We start from the raw sequence: 16,678 nt of genomic DNA, 5'->3' as shown, positions 1-16,678 counted from the left end.
GTTCAAGGGGCTTGTCTCCCAGGTTGTTGTACATCTGAAGGAGTAAAAGTCGTCTCTGCTGTCGAACTGGCTTAAAAGGCTAGTTCCCTAGTTGGTTCTGGAGAGCTGGTAACCTTGGTGGCTCTGTTCTACTTATCATAGTACCTTGTCTTAACCTCTCTACCTTTTCGTTCGTCGTCATTAAGTCTGAGGGCGGGAAAAAGGAGGGGAAACTTACTAGCTATGAATTTCTTAGGGCTAACTTATCTCTGGAGGACAGCTGTTTAGAGCATTTAGCTATGACAGAGTCAAACTTCTTTAGAACGCAATTACCCAATAGGAATACTTTCCGATGCAGAAGGAACTTCTAAGGTTTTGGTTCCAGATCTGGATAATTCCTCAAATTGTTCACAATCATGATCAATCTTAAGGTTCTCTGTTACCGTAAAGCAGGAGACTGTTCCAGACCAGTGGTCTAGCCATGAGCAGGCTTGGATTGTGGACATAGCTGCTACCGCCATGTTTTCCGTTTTGGGCCCCGAAACAATGGAGGGGAGATAGTAGAGCGGATACAGACCATAATTTGCCAAAATCATGAACTTTGTAGTGAAAGCATGAAACTATGCATGCTGATACAATATACCAATGCAAGCAAATTTGGTTATAGTGCCAAGCTGGATTTGACCTGTGTCATATGTGGTGGCCATTTTTCAAAATGGGGTCCGATCATAACGTTTTGCATCCATATCCTCCATATCTCTTGATTTAATAGACCTAGAGTCATGAATTTGGTGTCTATTAGTAGGTTTTCTATGTTAGAGAGTCAGAATAACACAATTTGAAAATGCTAGGATCAATATTTAATTGGTTTTAATAAGATGATCAGAATTTTAGCCCACCAAAAATCAATTATGAATGTCATCCAACTGTGAATTTCCACTGTACTTTTTATTTATTTTCAACAGTGCTTTATATTTCTTTTTAGAATAAAATGTCATTAAAAGTGAAGCTAGTCCACTCAGAGACTAACTCCTCTTCCTATGTTGTGCCGACAGACTGGTCTAAGTGTGTCTTATGTCAAGAAGAAAACTTTCAAAAGTTAGTGTCCTGCCAGTTCAGAAGCAAAGCAGATTAGGCACTGGGTATGTAAACCTTGGACAAGACTCTATTTAATGATAATGCATGCTTTCCCAAAAACCTTGACGTTTCTAAATCAAATGAGGGCAATGGCATTGCAGAAACACTGGAACCACTGTGTGAAGTTCTACACAACATGCCATCTCCTTTATAGTAAGAGTAGACTGCAACGAGCAATAAAATGAAAACATCGTGATGACGACTCAGATAGTGATAAGCCACATAACACAGGTCATCGACACCCTCGTCAAAAGACCAACACATTGGTCTGCCTGTTTTGTGAAAAGTCCGGTAGTCCAACCGAGCCTTTGCATGAAGCAATGATGGATTGAGCCAGCCAGAGTCAAAGTTTGTAATAAAACTTCTAGACAAATGTTTATTAGCAAAAGTATCATATGGTGATCTTGTCGCCAGAGGGGTAAATCATCACTAAAAATGCCTGGTTTCTTTGTATAATACTGCACAGAGAAAGAAAATGTTGGATTCAACAAACATCTCAGAAGATGTGGAGACCCAAAGGTTTTATGCACATGCTACATTGATGACAGTCTTACTGAAAATCATGATCAAAATACATCGCCGGTATTCAGGCTAAGTGATCTCAGGAAACTGTATTATGATAGAATTATACAACTGGGTGTGTCACGTCCATATGTACATTCGACTAAATTGAAGGATTACTTATTGGCAAATTTTCCAGAACTGAAATCATTTAAAGAAGGAAGTGACATTCTCTTGATCAGTAATGATGATATTGACATGGATTTGCGTAAAGTATTTGAAAGTGATGCTGATGATGATGCTCTAACTCTCTCGTGCCAGTTTGTATATAGCCTACCAAATGCGCGATGGGTATTTGGAAGATTTTTAGGAAAGAAAACCAAAACTGCCCTCCTTCATTTTTTTGATATGGGCAACATCAGATCTGGAACAAAATCTGATACAATCCACAGCCTTGAAGAATTGGTAAAAGATCAGCAAGATAACAACTACACTGCTGAAGTTGTTGTCGTTACATGGTCTGGCTGTTGTGCAAATGCTAAGGATAGGGTCTGCAAAACATTTCAAGAGTACCTCTAACAAGTGTTCAATCCATATGTTAAAGCTCAGGTCACTAATGCTCAGCGTGTTAACACTGTGTAGGACAAGTACCAAATCAACTTTTAAGCAACAGTACCGAGAGAACAGAGGGAAAGTGATACATTGAATGGTGACACCAGAAAGTCCCAAACCAAAAAATAGAATTGTTTGCTTTCCTCATTAGAGAAGCCATTACTTTTGCCACAAACAAGCAAATCATCAGTACTCTTCATGACAGAGTGGTATGTCACCAATCAATATTAGTCACAGGAATTAGTCCCTGCACACATGAAGAGGCTGATAGTCGTATAATGCTTCACATTGATGCAGCAAGACAGTACAGCAATATTTGCATTCAAACTGTGGATAGTGATGTAGTTGTTCTTGCAGTGTATGCCTTTGCTCAGTTGATCTTGATACCTTTCCAAGTAGTGGGTAGCATTGGGAACAGTTAGACATTTTCGACATATACCAGTGCATGAAATTTATTCTGCACTAGGCCATTGTTTCATTCTATAACAGGATGCAACACCATGTCCTAATTTGCTGGTAGAGGGAAGAAAACAGCTTGGGATATCTGGAATCTCTACCCAGAGGTCATAGAGACATTTCATGCATTAATAGAACAACCATCGATTTCTCAGGTGGATGATGTCATGGACACACTCGAGAGGTTCACTGTTCTCGAGAGGTTCACTGTTCTGATTATGACAAAACAAGCACCAAAAGTAATGTTGATAACGCCAGACTGGAGTTATTTGTATGCAAAGGCAGAGATGTAAGCAACATCCCTCCCACAAAGGGTGCCCTAGTAGAGCATGTACTTAGAGATGTTTACCAAGCTGGTCTTTGCTGGAGTCAGTCACATTGTGCACAGATGAATCTTCCACAGCCTGGAGGATGGGGATGGACATGCTAACAATGGGACCTGGGAAGTTGAAGGAAGTAAGGTGTGCCAAAAGTTGTGGTGTGGTTGCCTGAAAGGATGCCGTGGCAACTGCAAGTGTGCAAAAACTTTTCTCACATGTGCAGTTCTGTGTAAGTGTGGAGGGTCCTACTAGTGATCTGTGAAAGTATCTCGAATGTGATAAGGGGACTTTTCATCATGTGTTTTCTAAAAAGGAAAAAAGTAGTAGTTGTTGTTTTTTTCTTTATAATTAATCTTAAAATTGCTAAAGCTTTAATTATGTTTGTTAAAAACTATAAAAGTTATTATTTTGTTTGTCGCTACAAATAAGGTGCCAATTCAGTTATTATGCTCGTTCTAGACTATAATAAGAAACAAAGTAGTTCTTGTTTTTTTTTTTCATTAAAATGAATCTCAAAAGTGCTAAAGCTTTAATTAGATTTTTTAGAAACCATAAAGATGATGTATTTTTGTTTGTTGCAAGCTATAAATAAGGTGCAAAAGGGGTATTATCTTAGCGTTATAGATAAGGTGCAAAGGTACCGATGCAGTTATTATGTTCATTACAGCCTATAATAATGAACAAAGTAGTTTTATTTCTCTATAATTAATCTCAAAAACAATAAAGCTTTAATTAGGTTTAATAGAATCTATAAGGATGATTTTTTGCAAGCTAAAAATAAGGTGCAAAACAGGTTTTAAATTGTAAGTTATAAATAAGGTGCAAAATAGGTATTGTGTTATAAATAATGTGCAAAATAGGTAATACTGTATATTGCAAGTTATAAATAAAGTGCAAAACAGTTATGTTATATGCTACAAATAAGGTGCCAAATCACTTATTATGTTCGTTATAGACTATAATAATGAACAAAGTAGTTATTTATTTCTAATTAATCTCAAACCTAATTAAAATTAGGTTTGTTAGAAACTATAAATGATATATTTTGTTTGTTACAAGCTATAAATAAGGTTTAGAACAGGTATTAGGTTACAAGTTATAAATAAGGGGCCAAAGAAGTTACTATGTTCAACACAGACTATCAACAAAATGCTAAAGCAGAGCAGGCTTTTTGTGTTACAACGTATAGATACATATGAAAAATCTGATTGCTAAAATACTTTGATGTTAGGTTGAATTTTTGTGAACTGTTTGGTTGAATTTTCTGTTTGTGTAAAATTATGTGAATGTGGCATTTTATTTTCTAAATGTTTGTTCTATAGCAAACTTTTTAAATAGTGAAGTTGTTATTCAATCTTGATATATCAAAAACTACTGAAATTCAGTTGGATGTGACCTTGGTATTTGATTTTTGGTGGCCTAATATTTTGACCACCACATTAAAATTGATCATATATTAATCCTAGTTTCCAAAGTGTGTTACTCTGACTATATGACCTACCAATAGATGCCAGAGTCATAATTCTTGGTCTATTATATCAAGACATATGGAGGATATATGATAAAAACTGTTGGGAATGGACGCCATTTTGATAAATAGCCACCACCGACGCCACAGGACAAATTAAGCTTGACGCTATAGCCAAATTGGTTTGTATTGGTGTATTGTATAAGCATGCAAAGTGTCATGCTTTTACCACGAAGTGCACAAGTTTTCCTCGATCCACTTTACTAAGATTAGTTAGTTTCTCGGCTGGTATCGATGGAACTAGGTTAGCCACATCAGTGTCAATGGGAAGTAGACTCTGATAAGTGTCCGAGTGTACGTGAGGTAAAGGTGATAGTTTTCGGACACCAAGACTTATGTATTCATATAGTCTAGCATATCTTTAGTCAGATTAGAAAGCGCCACATCAAACCTGCGTCTGGGGCTTTGAGACTGTGGGAAGATAGAGTCAATAGCACACCGTCTATTAGCTGTTTGCACATGAAGTGGGTCATCTAATCCATCCAAATGACAGATGAGGCTCATAATCTTAATAAAGTTTGAGGTTTCTGAGCCCGACATCGGGACCTCAAGAGGGGTTAGTTCAGCAGCACTAGTGCTCATGTGCGTATTAAAGTTCTTCGGAGAGTCATTAATTGTGATAATGTCATGATTTGGTTGTTGCGTTTTAATGACGGCTGCATTCTTAACTCTTCCTCAGGCATCCTTCCTTTCCCTTGTGTTATTCATATTGAGACGGGAATAGGAGGCAGAGAAAGAACAGGAGGAGTCCAGCTCAGTCTCGATATAAGAATGTTTACTTCTAGCAACAGAGTGCAAGGTGGAGAAATTGAGGTCTCTTTCAAAGCTTGATTTACAAGGCAAAAGAGAGTTCTCAAAACTCTCCCACCTAGAACACCTACGGCATAGGCCACGTCTACATTGTCTACAGAAAGTTCCTTCATCTGTGTCAGATGGAGGACTGACTTTTGGGAAGGGGGGAATCATTGCGCAGCCTTTATCATCATTTTGTACCTGCAAAGAATTATCTGAAATAAAGTGACATTCCATAGAACGCATGGGTTTATCATCATGAACATTAGGCCAGGAGCTAGTGTGTGGCCGGTCATGACAATTAAAAGATTTGCTATTATTATAAGATAAAAGATTGTTATTAGTGTAAGTGAAAGCTTTGTCATTCTGTTTCCTAGCCAAAAGTTTATAAAACTCCGGGGAATTTTAAAATAATGGGGTGATGATCTGCCCTCTGGGGTGTGTTGATCGTAAACTAGCCTGAGCTTTGACATTATTAAGTTGCGGAGGAATACTCTCATGTGTCAAAATGCCGGCACGTTCTGTTACCTCATGATGCTTAGGGTTGACAACTTGTTTAGACCTGTTGGTCTGCCCAAGATGCGGAGGAGTTACCGCACATATTGGGATGGCGGTGTGTACAGTGACGTCATAATGCTTAGATACAGAATTGTTATCCTGAACGTTCAGCCTAGCTGAATTGTTAAAAGCTAAAATTCTGGGAAGCAGGATTTGTTATACTTGATTTCACAGTGTTATTAGGCTTGGAAGGAGATATTTGTTTAGAGCAGCTTGGCATTACCAAGTCTTGGGGGTGACACAGACGAAGCGGTCCTACTACCCTCGTAATAAAGAGATAAGTCTACTGATGCGTCTTGGGAACTCTTATGAGGAGATCTCTGCCAAGGACTCCTGAGCATACGAGGCAGGTCTTGCTCGTTATTTTGAGCTGGAGACAGGTAATAAGAGTCTTTCAATAAGGCTGCTTCAGTATGGTTGGTAATGGCAGGCTCTACTGTAAGGTTCAAGCTAGAATGCGGAGATACTTTCATAGCTCTAATTGGAGACACATCCAAGAGGGAAAAGATATGATCTTTATAATATGACATATATAGATCTCCACCCAATGCACTCGTAGGGTGGGAGGGAGATCTAGACATAACAGGATAATCAGGGACTGATGGAATATCTAAATCATTCGACTCAGGGAGCACAGCGGCTGTAGCCAGAGGATCCCCAACAAGAACTGGTTCAAGTTCATATTGTACAACATTATTAACACTATGTGATAAAATATTAACAAAATTATGATGGCCGTCATCATCCGTGACTGGAACCTTGGTGGGTTCCTGACACAAAGGACCTGGATGGGGGATAATGTTTACCGCAGAACTGATCTTTCGTTTCTTGTCATTGCTAACAGAAGATGAAGAAGGAGAATGATCTCTCTTAGATTGTTTCTTGCGGCGAGAACTATATCTCTCCCACTGGGAGGATGACCACTCCCTACAGTACTCATATGGTGATTCCACATTACATTGTTTACCTTGACAAGAAGGACATACTGGGTGTGGATCTACTTCTACCCGGCTCATAAATGTACCATAGGGACGTTCATCATGGCCAGGGCAGGAAGGCATCAAATTTGACATAATAGTAGTAAAGCAGACACTCGTAATCTAACAAATAATGATAAAATGCAAGCGACAGTGAATATCAAAGACACAAGAGACAAGCACTAAGCACTATAAGGGTACGGTGAGGGCGATGCGGATGTCTGATCGCAGAAAGAGGAAGTTAGGTATGTCTTACTCACTTAACGACCAGGAGTGTTGTGAGGAAGTCCTTCATTCAGGATATCCAGTTCCTTTTTATACTCTACGCTTCCTCTGACCATCCATCAATTTTATTGGAAAGGCTCAGTAAAATACCTTTTGTTAGAGGAAGTCTACAAATTGTTGGCCAAAGGAGCCATGGCAGAAGTCTCAAGCGACTCTCCAGGCTTCCTCAGCAAGCTATTCCTGGTAGAAAAGCTGACGGGCTGTTGGAGACCTGTCAAAGGCCTCCTCCCACTTGAACCTTTATGTGCTACAAACAATGTTCAAAATGGAGACCTGAGTTACCGTTCTCCAAGCCCTCAGGAAAAACAGTTTACTTCGGACCATAGACCTGAAAGATGCCTACTTTCAGGTTCCCATCCATCCTGCCTCAAGGAAGTACTATATATTTCTGTATGTAAGATGACCCTTAAATCCTAAAATTTACCCCTGAAAATTAGGGGTCGTGTTAAACAACCCATATGAAAATCATACCTAGAATTCCAAATGGTGTTTATTGATAGGCTAGCCTAAGCCTTGGTAAGATAACTGATAATAAAGGTAACCAAACTATATTTACCTTTCATATTACAGTATTGTCATAAGTTCATGATGAATAGCCTATTCGAGGAAATATTCAATAATAACAATGAAATCAACTGTTATATAGGCGAGTCCAGTTGACAGAATGTAAACATCAATTTATGGTTGTGTTCTGAAAAACCTTTATCTTTCCCTTTCTTTAACCTTTGGATAATTTTAATGGTATTGTTAATAACTGTAGCAATAAAATCTAGATTAGCCTAATTATTTTTCATTAATAAAGCAGCTCTCTCTCTCTCTCTCTCTCTCTCTCTCTCTCTCTCTCTCTCTCTCTCTCTCTCTCTTAGGTGGGAAATTCAACTCACGTAACATCAGACATTTTGTGTTAACAAAATATATCTCAATAAATTTGAACTTGTGTAACTTCGAAATCGGGATAACAGAATTCGTGTTAACAGGGAATTAACTGTACTTCACTTCCTGCGGGTCGAGGCGGAGGGGTTGCCACAGGTCCATGCTCTGAGGCACAGGGAAAAGGGGAACAAAGCCCTTCACCAGACATTCTTGGCCTACCAAGGCTCGCATGCACCTGAGTATGGTCTTGAATGGTGCAATCTTTTTTACCAACTTGAAGGAATCAACAGTAGAAGGAGGAGCGGGCGTCCAGCACCCTGGAGGGAAGGGAGATGCAGGTTGCTGCAGCTCCTTCAATAACCATAGAACAGACAGTGTACGGGGCAGTGTATGGGGCAGTACATGGGGCCGTACACATCTGCCCCGGCTCGGGCTACAGGGTTAGCTAGGAGACATGCTCCTGGCACCTTGCACCGGCTCCAGTGGGTCGTAAAACGGGGCTGTAAATCCAACGGAAAAACCACACGTGTCATTCACTCCCCTTGAAAGAGAGGTGGTGTTGCAGAGATCCCTATCCCCGCATCTAATGCTGGCCTTCCTGGACTTCTTAAACCTCTTCCTTTTTTACTTTCTCTTCTTTATCTGAGAAAGTCAGAATCCAGGTAAAAGAACAAAGAGGAGGAGGAGGAGGAAGATGACGATGAGGAATAACAGCGTGCTTGGCTTCTTCCTCTTCCTGGCTCTGCAAGCAGAGTGGCTGAGGTCTGAGCAACTGTCAACAATGACCATCCCCCACGGGAAAAAACAAAACCACAAGGGTTGCTCCAACAAAAGCCACAACACTGGGGCACATTGTCACAGGAGGTGGTGAAGGCACAATGACCCGTAACTCCACTCCGAAAGCACAACCACTGGCATTGAGGGAGTAGGAATGGCCCCCGAATTCCCTCGTGCATGGGAAAATGGGCAACTGACCCCCCGATAGGGTGAGGGTAACGAACATAGGGGAAGGGATGGGAATCACAGTCACTGGGTCAAGGATCAGGGTCATACCTAAGATGGGGCATCACATTGGGGACAAGGGTAACACTCTTCTTCCATACTCTTACCTTTACCATTTCTTTTAGCTTACTAGTCTCTGGGGCCAAGGCTCCCAACTCCGGCACCTTACCTGCAGGGCTGGGGATTACTAATACAGCCTTACCATTTTTTTTTTTTCTTCAGGAGGGACCTGTGGGCTCAGACCCTAGGGGAACCATCACACTCTTCACCACTGGTATCACCGGGGCCTCCTGGGACTCAGTTAAATGTATAGGGGTTACCTGAAATACGTAAGGAAGACCAATACTTTCTTGGATTAAACTCATTGTCAGCAGTGTGCACGGTCACCAGAGAAGATCCTTCAGCCTTCGTAGGGGACCGGTAACCACTAGGGGTTCCCGACGCACCAGCAAAAACTGAAAAGCCAGCTGATGTCGATCCATGACCTCTTGAACTCTGTAGGGTACTCCGCGAGGGACCAATCCAGGGAGTGTCAGCACAGGGATGACCACGGCAATCACATCCCCCAAAGTAGACAGCAGCGGCAACAAACTTTACTGGCATCTTCTTGGGCGTTGCCCAGCCTGACTTTGATGAACGCCTTGCTCGCTTTTTCTCCTTTAGGCATACACGTGCCACTGCATTGGAGGCCCACGATTGACACTTTGGATGCTGGAATGCCTTCGAACAGACATGCCCCCTACAAGAGGAACAGACAATATGAATCCACAGCTATTTTAGCTATAAACTGGTTGCAGTGTCCAGCCTTCCTCAGGCAAACACGAAGTTCTTGCTTCCAATCCATCTTTAACTACCATTCACTTCCTGAAAAAAGAAAGAAAATATTAGTTTTGACAGGATTTTTTGTACATGCTTACTCAGCAGTGGTTGAATCAAAAGTGAGGAGTCTCTAACTGGAAAGAGGGCCAGGACTCCTTGGCCCCTACCCTAACCAGTTGGATAACAGGTCGCTATTCAACTTTAATGACCGATTCTTGCATGTGCTGAAACTTTCTACCTAATTAAAGTATGAGGGTTTGTAAGCTGCTTGGGAACAAATCTGGGAGAATGTTTTGTTAAGAATGTGAATAACTGTTTTTCCCAGAATTGATTACTGTAACTATCTATTATGACTTACCCAGAGTAAAACTTAAGGAGTTAAAATACACAATAAATAGAGGAGCAAGATTGATGAAGGATTATGCACTCCAGGAAATACTTAACCCTCTACTGGTTGAACTACGATGCTGACTATTAAAGCTAAAATAAATTTCAAGATTTGAACAATGACTCATCCAAAATATTTATGTGAATTGCTACACAATGAGCGGCCAACAAATTGTGTTGACATGATCCTAGTTACGGAGGTTTTCAAGTTATTGAAACGTTGATGCATCTCAACAATGGGTTTTGGAGCTTTCAAACTTGTGGCCCCAAGATTATATAGCAAGCTCCACTTGATATACAAGGGACTGATGATATAAAGGCATTCAAAAAGAAATTTGAAAACTTTTTAGTGTGTGAAGTGCTACAATAATGTGGATTTGACAGTTAACATGGATTACACTACACAATATCATTCTCTAAATGTTCAAATGATATATGCAAAAAAGAAATCTTGTTGGTCCTGCAGGGAGCCGGGTTTTTCTTTGTGTGGCAGGGTTGGGATAACACCCCTTAAAGTAAAGCAAAGTATGTGGGTCAAATTTTAGACCCATACATACAAATCTTATAAACCACTCACGATCTTATTACAGAAGACATACCTTGATTATTAGGTTAAAAACTTAATATAATCAAACTATCATTAAGAGCATGATAAAAGGCCCAAAAAACTTTCCAACGAACATGAGTACCACACAATGTATCAATTTATTGCTACACCAAGCAAGGATAAGTTTTTCAACCTAATGTCCACCAGTGTCCATACACAAGTGTAGTATCGAAATAGGGGAGGACTAGTCGTACTAATTAGTATTAATCCTCTAATTTTTATTTTTTTTTTTTTACCAAAGCTGCTCTTTGACAGATTATAGCACAATGGATGTTAGGTAAGCCTTATCAAAATAAAAAGGTATACATATTAGCATTAAATATATCAAAATTACTAAAAATTAATGAATTTATCAGAATTTTTTATGAATGTTTTTTTTAATAAATTAAATCATCTACTTTATATCAAAAGCATTCACATACTGTAATACGTGATGATTATAGGATTACCTTGTGAGATAGCTTGGCATGGTTATAGTGAGGCTGGAACATATGTGGAGCTAAACCAGCAGCAGTCATGAAGAAAGCTCTCGCAGTGTCTACATTACCTCGGCGATATTCTAAAACTCCCAGATTATTGTAGGATTCTCCATGATCATTGTTAGCAACCAACGACAAACGGAAACACTGATATGCCAGATTTATATCACCAATACCCTATTAACCAGAAAAAATACAATTACTATATATATATATATATATATATATATATATATATATATATATATATATATATATATATATATATGGAAGAACTCAATTTACTTGTTATTTATGAGCAATTGAATATGAGATATGATTCATTTTAGTACTAGAATAACGTAATCTAAAGAATACAGGGTGAAAAAAAATTGACCAGACACATCTTCAATTTATCAGTCCTTGGCTCCAACAAAAATGATTGAATAAAAAATGATCACAATATTTCAAAATGCAAGCTTCAATTACTCAGAAATTACTGGCCACAACAGGAGATAGGAATCATTCTCAAAAGAATTGACATTACAATAAATATCCTACCGCTATGAGTAGGTTCCTACATACATCATCTCTGGCTATTCTTATATACGGTAAGCTAGGGGGTGATATAATTAACTGGGTTGCGAAAAGAGGGAACCTTCAGTAAAATACAAGCCTTAGATTTACTAAACTAACATATTCAACCTTTTTCAGTTCATGAAATAAACAATCTTTTCTTAACTTTCTGCACAATACTTGAATGTGAAATGATGTAATATCTATTCAAAATGCTTTGTATTTGGTAATTCCAAGATATGGTTGAAATACCACAACAAATTTAAAGATCCATGGTATCCCCTGAACTGCATTTTCCTAAAGGAATAAAACAAAATATATATTTTGGGAAGTGAACACATTATATTACAACTACTTGCCATGAACTAATATTCATAGCAGAGGAGGAGATTTATCGGCCCAATGACTTAAGCTCAACTTTTACAGAGCTAGACCAAATAAATTTGGATGAGATAAAATATGATATATGTTAAATATAATGAACAAAAAAACAATTATATAGTAAATATGTGCAAAAGAAAAATGAAGATATAAAAATCTGTAATAAATACAAATTTAAATCTTATCTATAAAACCTATGTTTCTTAAGAACGTTAAAACTAAAAGCAGGGAAACACTCAGAATTTGATATAATGTCAGACAAACATTTCTAACCAAAATATAAATACAGTATCTTTTTTACCTATAAACTTCATAATTGCAAAAATTGTCATGTGGTGAGTGCATTAAGAATCCATGGGTCAATATTGGAAGACCAATACGCAATCTTCCTAAAATTACTTCTGTTCTTTCATCTTTCTGTTTTGATAATTGCCACAGAGAATCAACTGGTTTTATTTGCGTTAATTTACTACTTCCAGATTCATTATTCAACATTGTTTGCTCTTTTGTTATTACAAAAATCTTTATGATGGTTATATAATCCTTAACAGGTAGCTTAATGCCATGTAGTAAATTTATTGCTGATATAGCAGCAGCATCCACATTTTCATTATCAACAACTCCAAAAGGGGCAGGAATCCAGCATCTTTAAATATTTAATCCTTGCGAATGAAATTTGTTAAGGAACTCTTTTAATCTATATCAGTTGGTTCTTATCTTATGTGTTTGCAACCTTGAGGGCTTCTATAGCACTTCTTGATTCGGAATAATTAATACATTTAAGATTCATCTCATCTTCAATTATTTTAATAAAGTCAATTATTAATCAAATCGTGTATGCTGTAGTTCAGATGTAAATACTGATGCCTCACTAGGTAAAGAGAGCTGACTAGTTTTGTCTGAGGACACAGCAACACAGCCAAGACCCATTGAAAATTTAAAATCATCAGTATATACTGTATAGCATAATGAGGTCCTTTCCTTTGAATATGTTCCATTGGCATGTTGTTTATGGTAACTTGGGGTATAGTTATATTTCTTTGATAATTAAAAAAGATGAGAGCATATTCTTGTTCTCTTTATGATAAAAGGTGAAGGAAAGAGATGGTTGAATAAGGTTCATTCTGATGTTTGTAGATCGCAATAGCCTATTTGCTCTCATTGGGAATGGAGATTCATAACTGTTTATAAATACATCACATTGATTGAAGGGCTTCTTTGTAGGAGATTTGATGCATAAGATATTTAATGCACTTCGCATTGTTACAAAACATCGATGGAAAGACAAAGGTAGCTCCCCACTTTTGTATAAAACTGACATATTTGGGGAAGATCTAAAGGCTGCACTACAAAGTCTCACACCTAAAGTATGCATTGCATCCAAAAACTTCAAAGTAACTTCTGATCCTCATCCATATATTGAGTTACCATGATCTATTCTTGATAAGACGAATGCTTTATAGATCATTAGCAAAGTTGATCTTTTTGTACCCCACATTGTATGAGACAACTTCATCATTAGGTTGAGAGTATTATTACATTTAGATTTGATGTAAGATGTACAGTATGTGCTTTTCAGTAAAGGTGAGTATTGAATATTAGTCCCAAAAATTCTTCCTTTCCCTGAAATTGGATTTGAACATTGCCCAGTGTAAGATTTATATCTTGGTTTTGCTTCCATCTCCTATTCTTGCAAAACATTATTGCTGTTTTTTCTTATTTTATTCTATTTATTCATTTTTTTGCAGAAAGTCTGAAACCAACAGACAGTCAAAACTCGAATGGAGTTATATAGAATTCTTTTTTACATGACAAAGATTGTTTTAAGGAATGAATACTGCAAAGTCATCCATGTCAAGGCTACTTTCCACTCAATCTGGCATTTAAGCAGCTATGTCATTGACTGCCAATACAAAACGAGCCCCACTTGAGACATTACCCGGAGGACACTACAGTCAAGGTTGTAAGATTTGGAATAAATATGATATTTTCATTATAAAATACATTTTTGAATATACTTACCCGGTGAATATATAAATAGCTGACGTCTCCGACGGCCCGACAGATTCCAAAAACTCGCGAGCGATCGCCATGAAGGTTGCGGGTGTGCCCACCAGCGCCGACTATCGGCCAGATACCGCATATACTTCTCAACCACTCCAGTTCTTCTCAGTCCGCTGGGTCTCTATCGGGGAGGAAGGGAGGGCCTTTAATATTATATATTTACCGGGTAAGTATATTCAAAAATTTATTTTATAATGAAAATATCATTTTTAAATATCAAACTTAGCCGGTGAATATATAAATAGCTGATTCACACCCATGGTGGTGGGTAGAGACCAGTATTAATACAATAAAGGCGTATATGCTCAAGAGTTTTTTTTTTTGACAAATATTTCATAAAAAACCAACTTAAGTATAGGTAACTGGTAAGGAAGCTGACTCTGATGATTACTCTGCCTCATTAGTCCGCTTTCCTCACGAAGCCCAGCCATCCTCTCAGGATGCTGAAAGACTCCCAGGAGCTGTTATACCCAGGGCGAACACCCCTATAACAGGACCTCATCAAAACCCTTAATCTGGGCACTCTCAAGAAACAACATTTGACCACCCGCCAAACCAAAAAGATTGCGAAAGACTTCCTAGTCTTCTGTACAACCCAAGACAAGATTAAAAAACATTTCAAGAGAAGATTAAAAGGATATTGGGATTAAGGGAATGTAGTGGTAGAACCCTCACCCACTACTGCACTCGCTGCAACGAATGGACCCAGTGTGTAGCAGTCCTCATAAAGAGTCTGGACGTCTTTTAAGTAAAATGAAGTGAACACTGACTTGCTCCTCCAAAAGGTCGCGTCCATAATACTTCGAAGGGTCTGTTTTGCTTAAAAGCCACCGAAGTCGCTATTGCTCTCACTTCGTGAGTCTTGACCTTAAGCAAACTACGATCCTTCTCACTTAAATGAGAATGTGCCTCCCGGATTAAAAGTCTAACAAAGTAAGATAACGCATTCTTAGACATGGGCAATGAGGGCTTCTTAACGGAGCACCATAAAGCCTCTGAACAAACTCGTATTGGTTTAGTTCTAGACAAGTAAAACTTAAGAGCTCTAACGGGGCACAGCACTCTTTCAACTTCATTACCTACGATCTCTGAAAGACTAGGTATTTCAAAAGATTTGGCCAAGGACGAGACGGAAGTTCGTTCTTGGCCAAAAAACCAAGTTGAAGAGAACATATAGCTTTATTCGTCGAGAAGCCGATGTTCTTACTAAAAGCATGGATCTCACTGACCCTTTTAGCCGAAGCCAAGCTCACCAAAAAAAGTGTCTTGAGGGTAATATCCTTCAGGGAGGCTGAATTTAACGGCTCAAACCTGTCTGACATTAGGAACTGTAGGACCACGTCTAAGTTCCAAGCAGGAGTTGAAATACGACGCTCCTTAGAGGTCTCGAAAGACTTAAGGAGGTCTTGGAGATCTTTGTTATTTGAAAGATCCAAGCCTCTATGCCTGAAAAAGAAGCCAACATGCTTCTGTAGCCTTTAATGGTGGGAGCAGAGAGGGAGCGACCATTTCTCAGATACAGGAGAAAATCCGCAATCTGCGTTACAGAGGTACTGGATGAGGAAATAGAGGAGGACTTGCACCAATCTCTAAATACCTCCCACTTGGACTGGTAGACCTTGATTGTAGAAGATCTCCTAGCTCTCGGGATCGCTCTGGCTGCCTCCTTCGAAAATCCTCGAGCTCTTGAGAGTCTTTCGATAGTCTGAAGGCAGTCAGACGAAGCGCGGGGAGGCTTTGATGAAGTCTCTTTACGTGAGGCTGCCATAAGAGATCCATCCGTAAAGGCAGACTCCTTGGAACGTCTACCAGCCATAGAAGTACCTCTGTGAACCACTCTCTCGCGGGCCAGAGGGGAGCAACCAACGTCAACCTTGTCCCTTCGTGAGAGGCGAACTTCTGCAACACCTTGTTGAGGATCTTGAACGGCGAAAATGCGTAAGCGTCCAGGTGAGACCAGTCCAACAGAAAGGCATCTATGTGGGCCGCCTCTGGATCTGGGACTGGAGAGCAATAAGTCGGGAGCCTTTTGGTCAGTGAGGTCGCAAAGAGATCGATGGTGGGTTGACCCCAAGTCATCCAAAGACTCTTGCACACATCCTTGTGGAGGGTCCACTCTGTAGGGATCACCTGACCTCTCCGACTGAGACAGTCCGTCAAGACGTTCAATTTCCCTTGGACGAACCTCGTCAACAGTGAGATGCTTCGATCTTTTGACCAGATGAGGAGGTCCCTTGCGATGACGAAAAGAGCGTGGGAGTGAGTGCCTCCTTGCTTGGAGATGTAAGCCAAGGCCGTGGTATTGTCCGCATTCACTTCTACCACCTTGTTTCGAAGCAGACTCTCGAAACTCGTCAGTGCTAAAT

The 16,678-nt window shown here is 39.3% G+C and overlaps 1 protein-coding gene across 1 annotated transcript in view; it reads right to left on the bottom strand.

Moving 5' to 3' along the window:
• BBS8 (tetratricopeptide repeat protein 8) overlaps window positions 1-16,678 on the bottom strand; it is a 359,101-nt gene that overhangs the window by 13,396 nt on the left and 329,027 nt on the right. Inside the window, exon 9 of the mRNA XM_068373116.1 lies at window positions 11,283-11,489. Within this exon, the coding sequence (XP_068229217.1) occupies window positions 11,283-11,489 (207 nt within the window). The remainder of the gene's footprint in view (window positions 1-11,282; window positions 11,490-16,678) is intronic.

This window comes from Palaemon carinicauda, chromosome 5, assembly GCF_036898095.1.
Source record: "Palaemon carinicauda isolate YSFRI2023 chromosome 5, ASM3689809v2, whole genome shotgun sequence".
NCBI classification, from domain to species: Eukaryota; Metazoa; Arthropoda; class Malacostraca; order Decapoda; family Palaemonidae; genus Palaemon; species Palaemon carinicauda.
Note: the sequence above shows the minus strand (reverse complement) of the source record. Positions and strands in the feature narration are given on the sequence as shown.